Below are 23,812 nucleotides of genomic sequence, written 5' to 3' on the forward strand. Positions count from 1 at the left end.
GGTTGTGCCAGAAACAAGGCATTACAATAGTCAATACGAGTAAGTACAGCAGAAGCTACAACCAGTGGACTCAGACAGACAGGGAGAAAAGACAAAATCCCTTAAATTATCCGTAGTAAGAAGTGACCAGTTTTACACACAGCACTAAGTTGAGCAGACATAGACAGTGAAGCAGACAGGCAGACTCCAAGAGTCTTCACCAAAGGCACTGGATCAAGAGCAGCACCCAAAGCAGTGGGTCATAGAAATGAGGAACAGAGTTTAGTATTAGTTAGGGACCCTACCACCAGGACCTTTGTCTTGTCCCTGTTGAGCTTCAGCCAATTTCTACCCATCCTCTTCCCTTATGACTGCCAGGCAATCATGCAGCCGTCCTGACACCTCAGATTGGTCAAGATCCAAACGGACAAAAATCTCGGTTTCGTCTGCATAGGAATAGCTCTGGAAGCCATGGGAGTGGATGAGGACCATCAGTGGCTGAATGTATATGTTCAAAAACATCGGGGACAAGGCGGATCCCTGAGGAACACCATTGAAAAGTGCACAAGTAGAGGAACTAAATGGAGGGTGCGAAAGAGATTGAGACCTATCTGTAAGATTAGAGGAAAACCAGGTCAGGACAGAACCAGAGAGGCCGGCGGACTTCATGTGGGACAAAAGCTGCTGAAAGATCTAACGGTATCAGAGCTCCCACTCCCACTGTAGGGAAGGTTTTGGCAAGACGGAGTCGATAATGCATTGTAAGAAGACAATCCAAGGGTATAGGTGACAGACTCCTTTTCCATGCCTACCCACGTAGGGGCCGACTCAGAATTGTCATTAACCCAGTGATGTAGATTCCTGAAGGAGAAAGCAGTGTGATATTTACTCACATCTGTAAAACCAAAGCCCCCTTCCTCCACTGAGCGTACAAGAATCGACATTGGAATTTTCGGGTGAACTCCAACCCCCCATAAAAAGTCTCTAAATACCTTCTCAATTTCTGCCAACAAAGACTGCAAAAGAGGAAGAGGCAACATACTGAATAGATATAAAATCTTAGGAAGCATGGTCATCTTAATCATGCCAATTTCCCTCCCTATTGTAAGGTTGATTCTAGACCATCTTTTACAGTCTGAAATCATGTCCCTGTGTTTAAGGCATATGTTATTCTTCTACATATGAGTCATATCCCTAGATACATGAATGCCTCAATGTACAAATCCTTCTCTATCCCATTGGAACTCACTTCCAGGAACACAACTTTTGTTCCACCTTAGGGTTATTGGAAAGATTTTGGTCTTGGATATATTAATTGTAAGGTACGATATGTTTTCGCAGTTTCTACGTTCATATATAGAGTCTGGCGGCAAAGGAGCAAATATGCACATTACCTCCTGATACAGCACATGTAGAATAAGAATGCCATGGGCTAGATGCAACTTGTTTTATTACTTGAATTGTACTTCCACTCTTTCTTAGAATTAGCACTCATAGTAAATCACAGTTGTGGTCATGTACAAAATTTGAGTGCTCTAGTTGCATTATCCCACAATTAAGGCAGATAGGTGGTATGATATGATCTGTAAGGATGGGCAAAACCTATTGTAAGGGTCTGTGCAATCCGATATTTCCTAAGTGATCACTGAATTTATAGTCATTGAAATTAATTGATTTGAACCATTTAACGTGTTTTTATGCTTTCTAGTATAATGTATTTTTATACAATATATGTTTGACGGACTTATCCAAATAAACAAAGATTCACTGAATAAACCATTTTCCATTTGTCATATTTGATGCCATATTTAAGAGCTCTGAGAAAATGTTGTATTTTCTTCTTTCACATAGCCTGCTTCCTGAAACCATGGTGGGCAGTGTCTGCAACATTCATTTATTGGCATTGTATCGACAAATTCTTGGTGATGTGCTACTGAAGGACAGAATAAGCATCCAAAATGCAGGTATTGTGGTAGTAAATCTTGCTATACCCGGCATATTATATGCTGATTGAGCATGCATTCTTCACTTGCCCTCACTTTTTCTTGCTCTTGTATCGCATTATCTTGCTTTTTCTCACTTTCTATTGCTCTCTTACTTGCTCTTTGTGACAAATCCCAGGATATCGTCTCAGCTTCCGTAGAGGGAGCCCCTTTCCATGAGACCAGGGAGATGAGGCTGCTACCAGATAGTCCTCCTAGGGATAGCACTCAGCGGGTGGATCTCATGGCAAGGGGAAAACCCCCATGAGCCCAGTGATGACTACTGTGGGAGAATGCAGTATCTGCCTAACACTTGCACCTCTCTTACACCCCCACTCTCGCCATCACCACCCTCATATCCCATGCACTTCGGTATAACCAATGAAGTAGAGACGATGAGGAAGAAGTGCAGAAGCATAGAGGACACTAAGGGGGAGCCACAGTGAATGGTCTAGTGGTTGCCGACTTCCTTTTGGGTCCAGCCTCAGTTGAAATAGAAGTGGGGACCCAGGAAGTATTGTCAAAGCCTCCCTCGCAGAGCCAGGAGCAGGGAAGCTATGCTCTGCTGAGAAGTGGCTGTCGAACAGTTTGCCTATCAGAAAGCGGGGGAACCCTTGAAAGCCTGCAAATTGTGAAAAACTGGGAATAGCTGGAGGATTTCTCCCTGGAGGAACAGAGAGCGTGGTGGACACTCGCCGCATAGAACAGCAGGGGTAGACCAGAGTGCTGGAAGGTGTGAAGCACAGTGTCCAGGGGACTTGTCAAGAGACCGAGAACCGAGAGACTGGCTGGGGAGAGCACGACAGCGCAGCACTGCGGGATCATGTGGTCTGGCAGAGAAAGACACAATGAACAGGCCAGGACCTGTGGAGCCGCTGCAACACACACAGTGAGAGCTCCACAGCGTTGGCAAGCCAAAGAGAGACACAGGGAAGCCTGCGACTGACCGGAGGGCTGCAGCAATTACCATAAAGGTATTTGGGTGGCTGAGCCTGTGGTTGGGGGTCCTCAGAGTGTACAAGCAACCCTAATGACAACAATGCATGTAAAGTGGGGGAAAGAGGATAACCCCTCCGGGACATTAAGAGAAAATTTATCAGGACACTATAACAAGGAGAAAAGGTCTGGTACCCTTACCAGAGAAGAACATATCACGTAACAAGGATGCCTAATCTTCCTCATGACAGTACTTTTGGGGGGGAAGAGGACCCAGGGCTGTCAAATATCAGAGGGGAACATGAAGAAAGCTGTGAGAGTAATTCCTCTGGACGCAGAACTTGTCGGGAGAGTAAAGCAAGTCTGCATATGAGATTAAGAGACCATGGAGAGGACTGTGAGAGTAATACATATGAACACTGAAATTGGCTGGTGAGTAAACCAAGTCTGTATTTGAAACCAAGAGTACTGGGAGAGAAGGGAACCAGGTCAGCCAACCAGAGTCTGGGACCCACCACAGTTCGGAAGAGCATCCAAACCTCTCTTCTTCGTTGTAGTACCTGACCAAGAGGTGAACCAGGTCTGCCAACTGGGGTCTGGGAACCATATATACGGACCAGGAAAGAGACATTATCCTCACCAGTGCACACTGAACTATGAGAACTTTGAAACACAGAACTACCTTTCGTCCAGGGGAAGGAAATCATTTCTCTGGATTATGAAGATACCCCTCTGATTTGGTTCAACATAGAGTGTGAGGGACAGAGTTGGGATTCTGACGTAGGACTGTGGACTTTGATTTCGGACATCCTGACAGCGACATTAGTATTTTTTTGTTGAGGCAGGGAAACCTCTGTTAGGGCAAGGTGGGTTTTTTTTCTTCATTTTCTCACATTAATAAAAGTCTGTAACAACTACGATTACCCTTCTGGGTCAGAGTCTTACTTCTGCACCCTTAAATCTTTCTCTCTCATGTGAGACAAAGTCTGAATCAAACAGTGTTTGTAAGGCACCATCCCAAATCCGATTAAATCACTAAAATCCGGATAGAGTAGGGATAGTTAGGATGCTCCCTGAAAGAGTTTAGATAGCTGGCATTCAGGTCAACCTCTCTAGTAAAAGTTAGCTTTTAGAGAGTAGGGCAGTGGTCTTCAAACTGTGGGGTTGGCCGTTCTAGGGTGCCCAAAAGTGTCTGCAGGGGTTGGGAGGGCGCAAGGCTCTTCCAGAAGGGAGTACAGTGACTGCTTTTAGTAGTAAATGTAGGCAGATACGGAAGATATAGCATTTGGGGGGCTTCAGCAACTATATTTTTATTCAAGGGTGGGCATGGAACAGCATTTTTACTCAAGGGGATAGCTCTCCTGAACATGGATATCAAGCAATATGCCAGAATCCTACCAGCCAGGCTAGATGGTGTTTTACCGAATTTGATTGGGGAAGACCACACAGGGTTCGTGCTGGGTTGTCATGGGGCAGATAATGCAAGGAAGATTATAAATCTCATTGATGTTGCCCATAAAACAGGGGCCCCTGGCAGTATTACCGGGATTAGATAGTGAAAAGGCATTCAATAGGGTGGAATGGCCCTTCCTTAGAGAGGTTCTGGAGCATTGCAATGTAGGTGAGGGCTATGTAATATTCTCTCTCTGTTTGCATCCCTCGGCAAATCAATAAGTGAGAGAGACCCAAAACCCCAGATGCTCTTAAAAACAGATCTGATGCCCGTAAAATTCACAGTAGAGAATATAAATAGGAAGGGAGTCATGCAAGTGGACATAAGAAAGGAGAAAAACTCATGGGACTGTCTAGCTGGTGCCTTGGATAAGTCTAGCAAGAAATAGATCAAAAGCCCCCCCTTTGAAAGTCCCTGCTTCTTGCCTCATGGAACACGAGAGGATTTTGGTCTTTGTTCATGGAAGTGTCCCCCATACTAGAGTAATCTGACATATTGTGTTTCCAAGAGGCATGGCTCTGTGTATTACCCTTATGTGAATGTTTTGCGTCCTACTTAAATCCCGCTCCGAAAGGAATCACTAGGCGCCCTTTTTCAGGCCTTCTGACACTGATCAAACTGGAGTCGGGCCTGAATGTTAACTGCATTGAAAATCCTAGCCCATATGTACAAATGATGTCTCTCACAAGGTCATCTGATGTTAAAGGTCCACCCTATCTCCTAATAAACATCTACTGGTGTGTGAATATGGAGAAAGAAATAAAGTTCCTAGACTTAATAATGAGGCCGATGGACGAGGCGATTAGAGTCTGGAATGTTGCTAGGATTATCGTATGTGGGGACTTAAATATCAAACTTCTAAATCAAGAAGGTAGCCCTTTCAAAGAGCGGGAATGGGAAGAGAGAGTTCTCAAGTGGACGATAACTTTGAGATGGAGGAATTTGAATATGCTCAACGCACAAACTGAGGGTGATATACCAGGGGGATGTACTTGCAAGTGTGGGGTACTAAAATCTTGTATTGACTATTGTTTTGTGTCAGAAAATGTACGGCAGAAGGTTGATCGCTTTGAGATAATACAACAGAAATCTAGCGATTGCGACCTACTGGGAATTTCGATCTCCCTGTTGGAGCCAGTGAAGTGCTTGGAAAAAATGGGGGAGGTCGAATTGAAGATGTGTCCCTAATATATAGTCAATAAAAAGTATTTAACCAAGAAAACCCTGGGGGAGTAGACTACTTGAGTATTTTGAAGGAATTCCCCCAAAGGGGGTGTAAAAAGGGTACCAGAAATGAGCTTCGGAAACATGTATACAATCATGAATTGGTGTTGGTAAGACACCACATGAGAGCCTATATTAGAAGGATTTGGAGGGAGTGGGGTGTGCAAATGAAGGAAAGAGTTCCGAAAGCCAGGCAAAAATATCACAATTGGTGAATTAGTTCTAAAATAGAGAGAGCACAGAGGGACGCTGAACACATGCTAAAGGTGGTATATTCTAAGAACTCAGGTAATTTGTGGGAGTTGATAAACATCGGGGCTCATTTAGAGCGGCCAAAATGATTAGCATGGTGATGGAAGAAGCCTGGGTTTCGCACTACAAAGCCCTATTTGCATACCCGTAGAGGGTGGTCCCTGAGAAAGTTGATTCCCAAACCCTGAGTTGGAAATGGTTCATTTGACGAAGATGATGCCCAGCAAATTATTGGTAACCTAAGTTCACCTAGAGCTGCAGGGCCTGATGGGCTATCCAATCAAGAACTGAAGAGCAATATGGAGCATTGGGGAAAGCTGCTTGTTGTTATGTTTGCGCATATCATGCAGAAAAAGGAGGTACCATTGACCTGGAGAGAGTCAAATATTGTCCTGGTCTTTAAAAAAGGGGATAGGGTGGATCCAAAAAACTACAGCCCTATCACTCTCCTCGATTCCGTTGGGAAACTGTTTGCAACCTTATTATGGAGAGATCTATTGGCACGGGCAGTTAGAAGTGAAATTCTAGACCCAAGACAAACTGGGTTTGTCAGGGGAGTTGGGACAACCCTCAACCTCTTTATTATACAAATTCTTAAAAAGAGGGCACTGACAACGAAAACCTGCCTATGCCTAGCATTCATGGACCTCGAACAGGCTTACGATGGTGTACGGAGAGAAAAACATTGGGCCAAGCTGAGAGCCTGGCAGTGCCCAGTCAATCTGGTCGAGGACATGGAGGCACTATACTCCCAACACCTCAGTTAGGATCTGATTGTCAGAGAAAGGATATTTAACAAAACAGATCCCTACCTATTGAGGCTTAAAACAGGGGTGTGCTTTGTCCCCCCTGTTATTTTGCCTCTATAATGTGGATCTAGCACAATCACAGAAAGAGGTGGCAGCCTTCCCCCGAAGATATACTTGACCGAAGTCCCATGGATTCTATTTGCAGACCATTTGGTCTTTTTGGACCAAACGCCCATTGGCCTTCAGAGGAGAATTGACCCATTTAACAACATTCTAATAGATAATGGGATGAAAGTCAATGTGGCCAAGTCAAACATATTGACTATGAGATCAGCTTGCAAGAAAAAGGGTAATGGATTCACGTGGAGAGTGGGTGATAAACCTCTCGAAATAGTGTAATCCATGGTGTACCTTGGGGTAGTTGTAAATAGGAAAATGGATGAAAGGGGCCTTTATATCCATCTAAGGGGCAAACTATCCATATTGATAAATCATGGACTTGCCCTGCACCGAGGATATGGGAGATTGTCGATTATACCAATCATTTCCTTCTATAAACAGAAGGTGGCTCAGACTATGACCTATGGGTCAGTGGCCGTCCTACAGTTACCCTGGCAAATTTGGGAGAGGCTGGAGGGTTTGTTTTGGAGGAAAATATTAAGCCTGCCAAATTCGCCATCTATGAGTTCAATCAGAAACAAATTGGGGCTGCAATCCCTTGAATCATTGGTCTTCTGAAAGTCTGTAACTCTCTATAGGAAATGTACATATGAGCCGGCAGTAATTCCGTTTGCTATCTTTGATCCTGGCAAAGAAGTGCAAGATAGATTCTTAATTCAGTGGAGAAGGAAGATTGAAGCCATTTTAATAAAGAGATGGAATCGACTTGTGTGATTTGCTGCGAAATCTGATCCAAGTAAAAAAGAAACTCCAAGCTCTAGACTGGACAACAACAGTCGAGAGATGGGAGCAGGATAAGCTAAGACAATGTCGGGGTAATTTCCCGGGGGCCGGCAGAGCGGTCTGCGGACCTATGGGGTTGAGGAGGCCCCAACTCCTCCCGCGTCCCAAAGGAGTATGAGGCACACACAAGAGCAAAAGAGTTACTGCTGTTTATTGCATAAAACAGACAGGGACAGGTTCTCGGATCACAGGTACCCAGGAAAACGTCTCATTCGTGGTGGGCTTGCAGGCCCTTTTTCTAGCCGGATGATGCGACTATGTGCGTCACCTGGGAAAACTAGCCCCTAAACCTAAAGCTATCTCGGGTTGGCCCCCCGTGTGGTAGGGTCAGTATGGACCCATATACAGGAAAAGGTTATTGGTAGAGAAGGGGTCAGGTGGTACGCTTGGGTCGTTCCTAATAGTTGCTAAATGAGAATTGTTGCAAGGGGGAAATTAGTGATTGGCTAAAATATAGTGGTGTCAGTGGTTAGCCCCCCGTATTCTGATTGGTTCACCCATGAGCCCCCAAGCCTGGGACCATCGCTGTTCCCAGCTCGCGGTGTACCTGGTGCTGGCAACAATGTATGACTATGTATCAGTGGCGGACAATGGACAGGTCTGAATACTGGCTGTTGAGTGTCCCGTTCCCATTGCTGTCGGTGTCCAACTTGTCGCTTTGTTTTTGCAGTCAGTGTCCCAGACGTGAGACCCCAGAGCTTATCTGGTCCTTGGGGCTTGGCATCGTATCAGGTCGGCCTGGTCACATGTTGGGAGACCGTGGCTGGGGCAGAATTACGGGTATTTGATTTGTATTTTGGCTCTGAGGAAAGTTTAACAATAGCAGGTGGAACTTTGGCTGTGGGGCTCTCGTCGGGGTTTGTTCCGCATGATCAGCATCTTGCAGCTTCATCTGAGCTGCTCCGGCCTGGGGACTCTGGTTTGCGGCCTACTTTGGCCTAGCTCATGGGTGGCGGTATACAGTCCATAATACGGGGGTCGCGAGGGGCGACATGGGTTCTTATGCACTAGTCCATATACAGGGCTACATCTTCATGGTTTTAGTAGCGAGGAAGTGTCTGCAAGCATATACACAAGCTCTTCTGGCGTCTTCCGTTTCTGCGGTGCTGTAGTTGGCCTATGTGAAAAATAACACGATGCATATGTGAGTGGTCCTCTACATCATAACACAGAGTATGTTCTTCGTGTGGATTAGTGTGTGTCTGATCCATGTGCTTGGTGGCACGTGTGTTCTTGTCCGCTGGCTATGTCGCCATGGCATCTCTAACGATGGCGATATTGGTAGGTGATGTCTAATCGAGTTGGTCCATATGGTCGGTGTCAGCTCCACCCGAGGTCCCAGCCCGAGGTTGGGATGACACGCAGCTGGCCTGGGTGTGCAGGGCGTGGCCACAGTGGATCTTGACGTCTGGGGCGGCAGTGAGCCGGTCGAACTCCTCCAGCAGTGGGTGCTTAGGTCGTGACGTCATAGGCCATGGTCTGGATGAGAATCGGGGGAAGGGATTGTCCCATTTTCCCTCTTCAGTCCCCCCTCTGTTCGACTTGTCAACCACAAAATTATCCACTCTTATCTCCTCGTACCTACCATACCTTTGTTATTCCTGACAAGTGTCTGTCCCGGTCCACATGGTCTTCATATGACCAGTACATATATACACATCCACCACCGGGCTTGCAATAAACCCATTTTCCAACATAGCTTTTTGGGTTTCTTGTATTCTGACCTTTAATGGATGGTGGGTATAAGTCAGCTTCTACTATTTGTTGGCGTAGTCAGTCACGTTCCTTGATGATGACATCTGTGTGTTTGTCGTCTTCAGCTGGAATTAGGGCGTGCATGCCGATCATTTCCTCAGCAGTACGCTTTGATCTTGCCTTCCATAGCTTTATCCCCATCAGAGAAGCCATTCCCAGAATCACTCATCCTGCCACAACCTTGAGGCCATCAGAGAGCCAGGATGGCATCCAGAACCAGATGTATGAAAACCAGCTACCATCCTTCTTCACTCCCTTTGCTTCCTCTTACAATTTGGTGTGCATTTTGGCCAGCTGTGATACTGCTGCAGATAACGTACCTTTGTCCTCGTCGTTGGCAGGAATGAACGTACAACATGAACTTCCAATTTTTGCACAAACACCTCCTTCCATTGCTGTCAGAAGGTCTAGCACATATCTGTTCTATAGGGCTGTTAGGCAGAAACCTGTGCAGTTCCCTTAGGGAACACTGCAAAAGATTTAGGACTACAGGTGTTAGCAGTAAACCCACTTGGTAGCAGTCTGTACCACCCAGATTTACCTGGTAGCTGTGGCTGAGCAGTCAGACTTCTCTCAAGAAGAGTTAGGCAGTATGCAAAGTATACACAATAGGCACTCAGACACACCAATACAAGCAAACACTGACCAGAGCTTTGGTATCAAAGTATATAATTATTTATTTAAAAACACACTGTTTGAAACACTCCAGCACTTTTGTTGTAAAATATTCTAAACACAGTTACTATTGTAATATATACACCCCTTTTTCCTTATCAGATAAGTCACAGTAAAACACCACTTATTTTCATACAGAGGTTAGCGCTTAACTAGATGGCACTCCAATAAGTTTGTGAGAAAGGGAGGGAAAAAGACAGAATATGGAAAGGTACACCACTCTAAGATTCAGGAACACTGTTAGCAAGGCAGAAGAGCAAAAGTCACTGGTGAGCCAAAGTTCAAAGGCTGGTCCCACTCTTAGAGAGAGCAGAGCACAAATGCGCCCAAGATCACACAGTTACACTAGGCTTAGAAAGTCTTGCAGAGGGTTCAAAAAGAGTTTAGAGAGGCTTAGGAAAGTTTAGCCATGGTGTCCCAGGCTAACCCAGGTTCGAAAGCCGGGGGCTAAATCTACCCCGTACAGTCGGTAGCCAGGGAAGTCAGGCGGGACACGGTACCTTAAGTGGGAAGGATCCTCCAGCGGTGGCAGTTGTTCCTGGCAGTGGGTGCAAGTCACGTCGTCGTCCAGGGGAAGAGAAGATCTCGAATTGGAGTAAAGATGAAGGTCGTTGCACTACCAGGGAAGAAACCAGCCGCGGAGTTTTCCGGTTAAAGGTGGTACCTTTGTTCGCGGTAAAACTTGATATCCCGGTTGTCGGGGTGCTTGGCACAGGCAAGGCGGCCACGAGGTACGTTGGGAAGGCGAAAAGACAGTGAAACTGGTTATCCCCGCCAGTCAAAGGAAAAAGACTCTCCGGCGGGAGATCTCCTCTGTCATTGGGAAAAGTGGTGAGACGGTCCAGCAGGGCTCCACCGGTGGTGGCGTCGTGGCAGGTCGGCTCAGCTTCTCCCTCGTCGGATTCTTAGGTCCTGTGGCGACTTCTGAAGTTCCAGTCCCCAAAGCCCTGCTTTTATGCAGAAAACCCCCATTCACTCAGCCTAGCTGTCACTCAAACATGCTAAGTGGTGAGCCGGCCGGCTCACCACTTGGGCCAATCAGGACGGAGTGCGACTTGAGTTGCCTAGGCAACTCAGTCCAGGGTGCCTAAAATCCCCCTCCACCCCTCCTAAGTACCCTAGACACTGGCACCACTTTGGAGGGCTTCTGTGGAGAAGCCTGCCAAAAAGTGGAACAAAGGGCTCGACTTGGGTTGGAGTCACAGAAGAGAACACTAACGCCATTTTAGAATCAAGTTTTGGCAAAAAATACCAACCGGAGAATTAATATTAATTAAATAAACCAGCGGTATGTTCGAGGCTACCGTAAATAATTAAATAAAGATAGTAGCCTAAAACAATGGGAAATCCCACAGGAAAATATTCGCGGTTGAATATAAAAAGTAGTATCCACTGCCACCAGCCAAAACTCGATCAGGGGGGACGGAGACGTGCCCCCTCGACTAACAGACCCCGGGGCAATTGAATTGCCCCAGCCAGTACGTCCACAATATGATGGTTTGTACTGGTTCTGTTCAGAATGTAAGACTAGTAAAGTCAATGGTGACTTTACATGCCCTGGGAGACAGTAGTCAGTCCCAGGGTATGGAGTCTATACTGGGGGGTCACTATGACACCCCTGTGTTACTGCGCTGAGGGTGCTGTGTAACACACATAACAAAAACACATGAACACCTATGGGGTAAAAGACCCCATAGCCCATTAAGCACATCTAGATTCAAAGAAACACACTCAAATCATGCCCAAGAGTGAGGGTAAAAGAGTCTCACTCTTGGCAGGAGAAAAAAATAAACCCCAAAAATCCGGCAAAGCTGCTGGGGGACTCACTAGGTTAGGAAATTCAGCCTAAACAGAGAATTCTCCCTAACAAAGGCCACCATTCGGATCGCTCTTAATTCTTCCTTTATCGCGTTGAATCCGTTACCGGTGGAGTTAATCCTCATCATTAGCTCCCATCTTGTTATTTGTAGCCATTTTGCATTTGCATACACCTGTACACCTGGATGTATGATGGAGGAAAAGAACATAGCCGCTCTGCTAAATAGCCTGTGTGCTGGTGGAATGTCACTCAGGGCTGTATCTGACTTTCCCCACAGGTAATTTCCTGTCAGTGGTTCTCCTTGTCTTTTTACTCTGGATAAGTGTGCAGTGTTGCTCTGTGACTTGCATCCTATCACCTTTAGGGATCTCTTCTTCCTTTTGTTCCCTTCGTCCATCTTAGGGAAGTTCTCCATGTTGACCTGCTTTTGTGTTACGACTAGTGATGACACGTTGATGTGTACCATAGTGCACACTCCATTCCACAACGGTGGCAAGCTGTTGTATGCTTTGGCTCTGCAGGCCCAATAGTGGTCCATTAATAATGCTGTTCCTGCACCCCCCTCACAAAGCTTGATCGCTCTCTTGCATCCTTCATTCGTTCCAACATCAATTTCTCTATCATGCTGGTAGCATAGTGTAGGTGCTGCAAGGGGAATTGTTATGGGTTCTTCCTCTTTATCTAGCCATGTTACCAATGCTGCACTCTTTGTCTATTCCTTGTAGCATTTGTTGTTTTCTTCTTGCACTGTCATCACTGATCATTTTGCCAACGTCAAGGGTTTACTTCCCACAACTCCATCCACCCATCCGTTCTTCGTGTATACTTTGCCATATATTAGTATTAGTGGCCTTTCCCAGCACCCTGGTTCACCTCCAATCTCTCTTGCGCTCCACTGGTATGGTAGATAGCTCAGTGTAACCTCTTTTGTTTCTCCTTTGTCGGGTCCATCTGTTATGTACTTAAGTCCTTCGGTCAGCTGCCAGGAATTGTCAAACATTAGTAGTGTTTTGATGAAGTTGTCTTCATACGGGTATGTCGACTTTTATTTCCATCTCAGTGTTGCTCTTTTCCCTTGAAATCGTCCTCGTGTTTGAAACAACGCTAAATATAACAGGCATTCTGCAGTTGCTGCAAGTACTTAAGTTGCCACAAATGTTCTTGAGGCGCTCATGGCGTATGGAATCAACAAGCACACATAGCAGTTGTCCTTTGTCTTGTCCTTACCAATTTTGGACAAGTGCTTGTACCACATGTTGTTGGAGACGTGCGCTGATTCCGTGAGATATGTGTCCACCCCATGTACATCGATAGAAACACTACGTTTATCCCTCCTTATGTTGGACCCCATGCTACTTGTAACACCTGACACTGTGCTCCTTGCAGCCATGGTAGGGGAAATGTTAGTAGTGGGAAGTCCTGTCACATAAAAAGCATAGTAAGCCTGCCAGACAGCGGCAGTAGTCAGACCAGTGGTGAAAAATATCCCTATCATCTTTATTACAGTTGCTATTACCACTGGCATTTTCCTCTTACCGTTGCTGCGGTCCTGCAGCTACTTTACTTTAGATGATATAGGTGCCCGCCTGAAAATCTCTCAAAATGTGCGTTATTACTGTTAGTACTTTTTATTCTAGCCCTTTGTATCAAGTGGTCGTTCAATGCCCAAGCGAAAAGCTCTTCCCATGCTTGCCTTACCGTCCTATCTCTTAAGGCAGGTAATGCTGCGTGTAGGTGTGGAAACAAGCGTACTATTAGCATGAGAAACGCGTGATAATAGATGCGTATTCTCCGTGGTCTTAAGTATTTTCGCCTTTTTATAATATATACAAATTGGTGTGACAAATCTTCTGGGATATCGTCTGTGGGCAGCATTTGCCCCTGGGCAATGGTGTATATTCTTTGTGATCCACTAACATATACAATAACAATGCGCATTACCTGCATGTGCGAGACAAAAAGAGAAGAGAGCATGCACGTGTTTACACAGTGTGGTGTATATTGCAGATTCCTTTGACAAAGTTCTTCATTAACTGGTGGCTGGTGAGTGTTAATGTTAGCTAAACTGGGATCTTGTGATCATGGGGTGGGCTATGGGTGGCTGATTATTTGTGTCTTTTGGAGTCTCTGGCGCCTGTGCTGTGTCGTCAGTTGTCGTTGCTGAAGCATTGCCCCCTTCGCTGAGGTGAGGGCAGGTCTGTGTTTTGTAGGGCTTGATGTAATGAATGTGTGTCCATACTTCCTTATCATGCAGTTTTACAGCTCTAGGGGCTACTTTCTGCACTATATGGGGCCCTGTAAATGGAGGGGCATTCCACTTTCTGCGATAGTTCTTTGGGAGAACTTCATCTCCTTCTTTCACTGTCCACTGTGCAGTCAGTTCCTGTTCTTCGTTGGTTGCTTCTCCTTGTTGGTTGTTCTTCGACACGCCCTGTGTCAGTTGGATCTGTTGAGAGATGAAAGCGGCACTTTAACCAAGGAAGAGACATACTTGTGCATTTCTTCACCAAAAACAGTACTTGTATTATTACAATCACTCATTGCCCTTGATGGTTGTGTGAGTGGGAGGTGCATCTGGCATCCAGTCACCACCTCATGGAGTGTGAGGTGGTGGCCTGACCCTGGTCTATTTCTTAACTCAAACAGGGTCAGTGGGAGGCAGTGCAGCCAACTGTTTTTGGTTGTTTGCTGGATCTTTGTGATTTCCTCTTTTAGGAGACCGTTGAGGCGTTCACAGACTCCATTAGCTTGTGGGTGATACGCACAGGCAAATGTATGCTTTATTCCTAGGAGGGCAGTTGCGTGCTGGAATAACTCATTGGCAAAGTGAGGACCATTGTCTGACCTCAGTACTTCGCAAACTCCCCACCTCGGAAACACCTCCCTTACCAAGAATTTAGCTGCTCTGAATGCATCTGCATGAGAGCACGGACCGGCCTCGATCCACCTTGAAAATGGGCACACTACTACAATCATGTATCTGTATCCTTGACATACGTTGATCATGTCGACGTAGTCAATGTGTAGGTGCAAAAAGAGTCCTTTAGGCCGGGGTATTGTACCTTTGATCACTTGCAGCGTATGACCGGACATATATTGCTGATATGTGAGGCAATTGCTAATGAAATTTGCAACGTGTGAGTTTAGCTCGGGGCAGAACCATGATTCTTTTATTTGTGCTGCAATTACTTCTTTCCCTGTGTGCGTGGGATGGTGTAGTTGGGCCAGAGCTGTTTTCAGTAGGGCCAGGGCCACCACAACTTTCCCTGCATTGTTGTGTCGCCATAGTGCATCTGTGGAGGACATGGTGCATCCTCTTTTGACCCACAGTTCCTCTTCTGCCATTGGTGCTGCTGCCTGCAGCTCCATAATCTGTGTCTCTGGGATGTGTGTGTACCCATCCTTCATTAACATCTGTCTTACCCTCCCCTTATCTTTTTATTTTTCTGGAAGGTTCCATGTCTCGCCAAAGTACGCAACATGTTTTGCATGTGCGTCTGCTGTTTCGTTACCTCTTGATATTGGATCGTCACCATTAGTGTGCGCCTTACACTTCACCAGGGCTAACTCTGCTGGGTAATTTATCACTTCTATTAGTTCACCCAGTAGGAGAGCATGTTGTACAGGAGTACTATCTGCTCTTCTGAATCCTCTTCTTTGCCACTTTATTAATCCTGAATGTACTGTTGATGTAATATATGCACTGTCAGAGTATATATTTACTCATTTCTCATTGCTTTATTCTAAGGCCAGAATAAGGGCTACTAGTTCTGCTGCTTGCACTGAATAGTGCTGGGGTAATTTGACACATTTTACTGGTATGTAAGTCCAGTCTTCACTCAATCGCACTACTGCTGTTCCTGTCCGTCTTATTCCATCACATTGATCAATAGTTGTCGATGTACATTATCTCACCTTTTCTGGTACATGAGTAAAATTAAATCACATGTACACAGTTGTGTGCATTCTCTCCCTTTTCCACTTCCTCTGCTATAAATCGTGCTGGATTGACATTACTGCACCTTACAATTTTCAGCTCTGTCTAGACAGGATAATCTTGTAATCTGTTGCTCTTTGGGTAGTCAGCGTGGATTTTGGCTTGTTTAAAAGGGCAAAGAGGGCGTGTTCCATGTACACGAATCTCATGGTGATTGAGGAGGAATTTTCTACTGCAAAAGCTGCTGCAGCTAGGCTCTGTTTGCATGGGAAGTGTCCCATCATTGCAGGATCCAAGTGGCCACTGTAAAATGCCATTGGTTTGTGTCCCATGCTTGTCTTTTTTGTTAAAACTGCCATTACTGTACTATCACAATGTGAGAAGATGTAGAATTCCTCTTTATAATTAGGGGTACCTAGTACTGGTGCCGTTGAAATGGCATGTTTGAACTCATTGAATGCATCTGTCATTTCTCTTGTCCACCCCAACTTCATTGTCCACCTCTGTGCCTCCCTGAGGGCCTTTAGCAGTGGTCCTATGTATGAGCTGTAATCAAAGACCCATGCTCTACAGTAGTTGCATAGACCAAGAGATTGCTGCAATTCCCTTACTGTCTGCGGCTGTGGGGTATTCTGTATTGCTTGTGCCCTTTGTGGTGCAATGTTCCTTCCCTTTTGTGAAACGATCTGCCCGATATAAAGTACTTGTTCTTGACAGTACTGCCGTTTCCCCTTGTCAACCTTGTATCCTTTCTCAGCCAGTACTGTGACCATCTTTATAGAGTCCCTCCTGCACTTTTCCTCAGTGGTGCTGCAGATGATGATATCATCTACATACTGCAGCACCGTGCTTTCCATCTCTGTTTCCTAGGTCCATTTGTATTACTCTGTTAAAGATGGATGGTGACTCGCAGTACCCTTGGGGTAGTCTAGTGTGTTTCCACTTTGTGTTGCGGTATGTGAAACTTGTTAAATCTTGAGAGTCAGGGTGCAGTGGTATTGAGAAAAATGAATTTTTGAGGTCGATCACTGTGAATCGTGACGCCTTTGCTGGTATTCCGTACAGTATGGTGGCTGGGTTAGCTGCTATCGGGTACTCTGCCTCCACAATGTGGTTGAGAGGTCTCAAATATTGTATGAAACGCCAAGACCCTCCCTTTGCCTTGCGCACAGGATACACCGCAGTGTTGCACAGTGACTCTGATGGTACCAGTACTCCTCTACCAAAGGACTAACAAAGGACTGAGTTTTTTTGTAGAAAGAGGCCTAGGACAGTGCCCAATGAAACTCGTACTATTACAAACAAAAGGTCCTAGCTCCTCTCAAGTCCTCGCCCTTAAGGAATCAAAATCAATGGTTTGGATACCTAACAACCTGCCCTCCTCAGTTGCAACAAATTGCACTCACAACCGTCATTGAAAAAATATATGTATATTGCTATACTTTATTACAAAATTCATTCCATATTAAAAAGTTTTTTTTAATAAATATACAACCAGCATTTCAACCACAGTAATTCATATATGTGGAGCAACAAAACAAAACTTAGATGAAAAAATATAAAAAAGGTAAGAAAAGAAAACAAAACACCAAAGATAGAACTAAAGGGGTTCTGTGTTAAACATAAAAAGAAACACCTGCACCTTTAATAAACAGAAAAGCAGCAAAGCAATTAAAGTAATCAATATTACTCATTAGAGGTTGTTATTAATATTACAAACACACATCCAATTGTATACTAAACAACACATAAAAAATACACAATATGTAACATTAGCATCTTATGTACGAATACAAATCTGATGTCTAATTATGGATCTATTAAATTAATATTGAGATCCTATTATTACTTCTAAGTAGACAGCAGCTCTTAATGCCTAATTAAAACCGTGACAGTATCTCACAGCCAGAGGAACCTGACATGTTTCATTCCCATAGTTCTTCGAGAGAATTATTCACGGGAAATTCTTCAGGGGGGATGTACTGTAGACAACAATCGGAATTACAAACACTTCTAACAATTCCAAGTATTAGCAGTGCAACCTGATGCAAGCAAGTGGGGGCAGCTGTTTGATGAAAGACTCTAAACACTGTGTGGTGTCAGCCTAAACAAACAAAGGGGAGAGGAAGAGAAAAAGAAAGAGACAACCGTATTTATCAGTTGAGTGTACCAAATACAAACTCTCAAAGCAAATAGTTTATAGGCCTTTTTTAACGAATCCAATTTTTTTGGGAGGCTTACCTCACTGCCAACTTGTTATTAGTAGCAGGGGTAAAAGAAGAGTCTTCGTGTGAGGAGGTTCCACCCTCTACAAAAAAGTGGGAATGCAATGCCTTGTCAGTGGTGTAGCAAAACACGCTCCATTAATCAGATGTCAAAACACATCGAAAGGTCACAGATGAGATTCCAGTACTATCTCAATCTTAAGACATGTGGCAGAAAAAACTTCATTTAATACCAACCATTATCGCACACTGTCAACAGAGTGTGCCCTTACATAACACATGAGCTAATAGTATGCCAGTGTTCTAAAAACCCATTCACAACAGCAGCCCTCCATTCATTGAAGAAACTGTATGGATAACCACTACCACTCAAAAATTAATTACAACAAACTCGTTTCATTGTCTGAATGAATGACTGACCTTAGGCTCAGGGTCTTGTCATAACAATGGCGGCAAGATTTAGAAGTCTTCATGCAGCCGAAAATTTCAAAAGCAGGCACGGTGTCAACCGCTCTCTCACTAATCGCCATCAAGAGCACTTCGCTGTATCTGCTAAGAAGTACACATGGATAAGCAACCGTCACTACTTATGTGTGCGAAAAGCACCGATGAGCGGGTTGGCAAACGCGATATTAACAACGTTAAATACCAGCAACACGCGCTCGTGTGGTTCATTTCTGCACTTACTTTGTTGTGCCTCCACTCCGCGTGCTTTCGTATTTAGCAAACTCCTCTCGCACGTCCTACTGCATCGGTAGCGTTACCTCGCTAACTATTGCGAGGTGACTAAATGCTACAACAGCTGTGCATTAAATAACAATAGAAACTGAAGACAGCGGCGGAGGTAAGGTGTAGATGGAAACGGTGGGGGCCATTTTAACAAGGACAAAGCTACTGCATAACCAAACAGACCACCTTGTGTATTAAAGTCCGGGCCACCTCGCCTAGGTCCGCTCAGGATTCCTGAGTGTAAGGAGGCAGTACTCGCAATTGAACATATTGATACCTTGTGAACATACTATTGTTCTAACAAAGTATATATTCACGATTTGTCATTGACAGACGCAGTTTAAGTAAGCAGCATAGCACGACTAGAACTACTGTTTTTTTTTACAACTGATGTATTCTGTTCAGTAAAATGACATAAATGACGTCAAAAAACCTCAGTATTGTAATTAATTGACTGTTCAAATGTAGCTGACACATTGGTCCAGTCGATCTGTTCATTGAGACCTGTCTCTACTGAGTTACAAAGGTAAATTAATCTCTGTTCTTTCTCAAGCAGTCTTTTCTTGATTGCAGCTGTATTTTCTTTACTATCAACTTGTAACAAGACACTCCAAATTAAGGATTCCGGTGTGTGATCCATGTCTGAAATATGTCCCACAAGGGGAGCTGTCATGTTTTTATTTCTAATACAGCTTTTATGTTCCGTGATCCTTGTTTTTATTTTCCTTTCCGTCATGCCAATGTATATTTTGTGGCAAGGGCACCAGATCACATAAACTACCATTTGTGAATTACAATTAGTAAACTGTCTCTGCTGCCATGGTTTCTTTAGACCCAAATCGACTTCTTTCGTGCGTTTGGTGCTAGAACAACAGCTGCATGGTGTATGTCCAATAGGTTTAGGCAACCCCCAGGACTCCGTAAGAGTCAACTGTGGTGAACGTATTGAAATATCATTTATAGTTACCATGTCTTTAATGTTCTGACCTCTCTTGAATGCACATATTGGTCTAGCCATAGGACATTCACCCGACTCGAGAATATGCCAATTGCGTCTAATAATGGCATTCACCTTATTCGAAAGGGTGTTGAATGTGCTTACAAATACTATTTGATCAGTGTTTTTCACTTTATTCCGGTACTCAAGAAGAGCTTCTCTGTTATTCTTAGCTCGTTTGTGAGCTCTCCTCACGATCGTATGGGGATACTCTCTTGATAATAACTTGGAACTTAAATTCGCTGCTTCTTCTTCGAAAATAGTTGTACTAGAACTGTTTCTTTTCAAACTGAGAAATTGGCCAACTGGTAAGTTGTTTCTAATGTGGCTAGGATGGCAGCTGTTAAATAGTAACAAGGAATTACGATCCGACGGCTTATGGTAAGGTTTAACCTTCAACAAGTTGCTAGTACTATCTACCCATATAGTGATGTCCAAAAAATTAATTTTGACGGTACTTGTAGTGGCTGTAAATTTAAGAAATTGATTTTGTTCATTCAGCCATACCTTGAATTCGTCAAACGACACTGTATCACCATTCCAGATGATCAGAATGTCGTCTATAAAACGCCTCCAAATCCGTAGGTGATTCAAAAACGGATTGGAGGGGTTATAGACAACACTTTTTTCAAAGAATTCAACAAACAAGTTCGCCGCGGAGGGGGCCACAGATGACCCCATTGCCTTGCCGTGCACTTGTTGGTAAAGTTGCTGGTTAAAACTAAAATAGTTTTCTTTAAGAGACATAGCGACACACCAGAGCATGAAGCTATTAGGACAATCACCATCTGTTCTTTTAGTCATGAGAACCTCTTCTAGGACTTCAAGTGTGGTATGTTGAGGAATACACGTATATAAAGATACTATGTCAAGGCTAATCAACATCTGATGCTTATTGTCAAAGGGATAGTCTTCGATTAACATAACAACTTCGGTGGTATCCTGTATGTGTGAATACATCTGCGACACAAATGGTTTTAAATACTTGTCTGCATATTTGGACAATGGTTCTAACAATGACCCTGACCCAGAAACGATTGGTCGGCCTGGCGGATTTGTTAATGATTTGTGGATCTTTGGCAAGATATAAAATTTGGGTATTGATGGTTTTTTAGCATTAAGATAATCATATTCTTGACGACAAATCCATCCTCTTTCCAGAGCCTTTCTAGTTTTTTCTTCGATCTGTGCTTTCAGGCGCGGTGTAGGATCTTCGTCAATTCTTTTATAGAACGTGACATCAGCTAACTGTCTGGTACACTCTGAAACATAGAAATCGCGATTGAGTAACACAATCGCTCCTCCTTTGTCTGCCTTTCATATCACAATTTGATCATTGTTTTTCAATTGTTGCAAGGCTAACTGTTCATCTCGTGCCAGGTTTTGCAAGAAATGAGTATTAGTGTTTTTCTCTTCAAGTACTTTTAGTTCGGAGAGCACCCGTTTTTCAAAAACTATTGCTTCATGTGTCAAACTTGCAAACGGTGGATGGAAATCAGAAGGATTCTTTAATCCGCTGTTGTTAACTTCACCCTCATAGTTTTTATCTGTGAAGAATTGTTTTAGATGGATTTTGCGGAACAGTTGATGGATCTCAGTCCTCATCCTGAAGCCGTCATAGCTAGTGGTAGGAACAAAATCAAAGCCCTTGTTTAACAATTTTACCTCTGAAGAAGTGGGGGGTATAGCTCGATAAATTCACTAATAACCCCTGGTGCTTCTGAGTTGGCGGGGTGCAAAATCCCAATCTTCGTTGTGTACGTCCTCCTCTAAAAAACGTTGTCTTTGTGGTGGTTGTCCTTGCCTCCCTCTGGAGGAGCTATTGTGATTTCTTCCTCTGTTACTATTCTGCCTGCCTCTGCATTGTTGTCTTGCAGGGCGATAGCTATTCCTCTGTGGTCTTGAATTGGAGAAATTCTCATCTCCTGAGGACCCTGAGGAAAACGAGGTATTACCAAAATGTACTTTCCGTTACTCCTCTATCCACTAGGGCAGTTATTTTCTCTTTGATCCCTTCATCAGCTTCCTTAGATAGTGGGTACTGCCTCACCCTGGGGAGCATTGCACCTTTCTTTAGTTTTATTTGTACTTCTTCAATGATTTCTATGAAACCCACGTCATACGGACTACTAGTCCATAAAGAGGTGGGTACAGCTGCTAAGTCTTCCTCGTAGAAAGGTGTTTGGGTAGGGATGGGCCTTCTAGTGCAATTTTCTGCGCAACCTACTTGTAGGTCACCCTCAACCAAACATAGAAGTTCATCTGGAACACCATCTCCTACTTCGTCTTAGAACAGCTCCTCATCTGACACCTGCATCAGCCTGCATCCTTCAGCTAATGCTATTACTGCATGCTTTCCCTTCCCCATCCTGGGCGTGAACTGCAATGTGGTCTCTGGTTGCTACAATACTCTCGCTGTCCACTGATATTATTGCCCCTTCCTCCTCACTAGTGGGTGTTTCTGGCCTGAAAAGGTACGCAGAAGAAGAATTCCCAAAACAAGCTACCTACTGGTGTCACACTTCTGGGCTGGTTATTTAGGCTGAAATGAGGCAAACGTGACTCACAGTCTTGTGTCAAAGCAAATATCACAAGATATGCACATAGGCTAGTATTTCAAAAGGAAATATTCAATTTTATTTTTCTAGTACATATTAAAAGAAGGAACATAATGGGTCCAATTATTAAAAGAGCACAAGACAAAACAGAAAGAAATCACAGTCCTGTTGGAAAAAACTCATGTGAAACGATCACGTGAATCTATTTATTTGAGTCAAATTGTACATCAAACCTGTTCTATTTTTAAGGTGATGTTAGCCCCGCTCGCTCCTCCTTACCTTCTTTCCTCTTCACCTTTTTCTCCCGCTCCTCCTGCTCGAGCTATCTAATCAACACGCTCTGCGCCTCCCTCAGTTCTGCCAATTTCGCCTCCAACACTGCCTCTTCTTCCCTTGTCATGCTTCCCTCTTTCCTCGTACTTACCTCACATCCTCTCTGCTGGTGTCCTATCTCCTCCTTACCTACCCTGTTTACCACTTCTTCCTCTTCTCCCGTTAGTGTCCCCCGAAGTTTCAGTAACACCTGCGCTGCTATCCATTCGTGTGGCCCTATACTTGGCAAGTCTATTTGTGACTTTATTATGCTCTCAGAGCTCACCTGTGCCGATTTTGTGTCTACTGCGCTCCCCGAATCCCGCCCCTTTTGGTAGCTGTCTGCTGGTGCGTATGGCAGTGGGCTGTATATAGGGTTCGAATACCCTTCAGCGGCTGTTAACTGTGATTGTGTTGCTTCTCTTAATTCCCTTATTGGATACAGCCCTTCCGTTTCTTTCTTCACCTCTTTAACTACGGCTGTCTCTCCCTCGCTTTCCTTTTTTTTAAATCTGCAACTGGGTATGATCCTTCTTCCTCACTTTCCTCGGCGCTGAGAGGAGCTTGGGGTGCGCTGCACACACCCTCCTCGCTCACCTTCTCCTTCTTTACCTCCTGCACACTTAACATCCCTGGCACACCTGGTACAGATCCCTGAAACATTCTCCAGACATCAAAAACATCTAGGTGACTCGCTAACTTCTTCCCCTTATATGTTATGTAAATATGCTAGCAGTGAATGTTGAGTGGACATGTCAAAGCTGCCGTTGGGCGGCCATGGTATCCTAATTCTGTTTTCCGTCCCTTGTGTCCATTCTACACTGTACTTTACTATTTTATCTCTGTGTGGTGTTAGTGTTGCACAGATATGGTGGAGTGGTGTAGTTAATGTGCTGGCTCTGTACCCCGCCCCTGCCCCGTAATACATAGACATTTTGAATTTTTCAATGTTTCAATACCGCCGTTAACTGGCCCCGTAGTTTGGGGACTTCCGACTTTCCGCTGTAATGAAAAGCAAGGTTATTATTGGAACACGTTCGTGCTGGGCGCCACCGCCTTCTTCGTCTTTACAACAATATCACCTTCCTTTACACTCCTTCTTTCGGAGCTAGGGCCCCCTTTGACCTGTGGGGGCCGAAGCCCCCTGCGGCTTTGCGCCCCACGCGGCGTGCTTTGGAGCCACCCCGCCTTTCCAGTCCCGCCGCTACTCGGCGCACCTGCAATGTACTTCTAACTCCTCCTCCTTCCTCTCTGACCTCACCGCCTG

At 44.6% G+C, this 23,812-nt stretch overlaps 1 protein-coding gene across 1 annotated transcript in view; it reads left to right on the top strand.

The window, feature by feature from the left end:
• Positions 1-23,812, top strand: part of NPHP1 (nephrocystin 1) — a 1,322,209-nt gene that overhangs the window by 1,116,730 nt on the left and 181,667 nt on the right. Inside the window, exon 17 of the mRNA XM_069606852.1 lies at positions 1,831-1,943. Within this exon, the coding sequence (XP_069462953.1) occupies positions 1,831-1,943 (113 nt within the window). The remainder of the gene's footprint in view (positions 1-1,830; positions 1,944-23,812) is intronic.

Source organism: Ambystoma mexicanum, chromosome 4p (genome assembly GCF_040938575.1).
Source record: "Ambystoma mexicanum isolate Mex_15411 chromosome 4p, UKY_AmexF1_1, whole genome shotgun sequence".
Classification (NCBI taxonomy): domain Eukaryota; kingdom Metazoa; phylum Chordata; class Amphibia; order Caudata; family Ambystomatidae; genus Ambystoma; species Ambystoma mexicanum.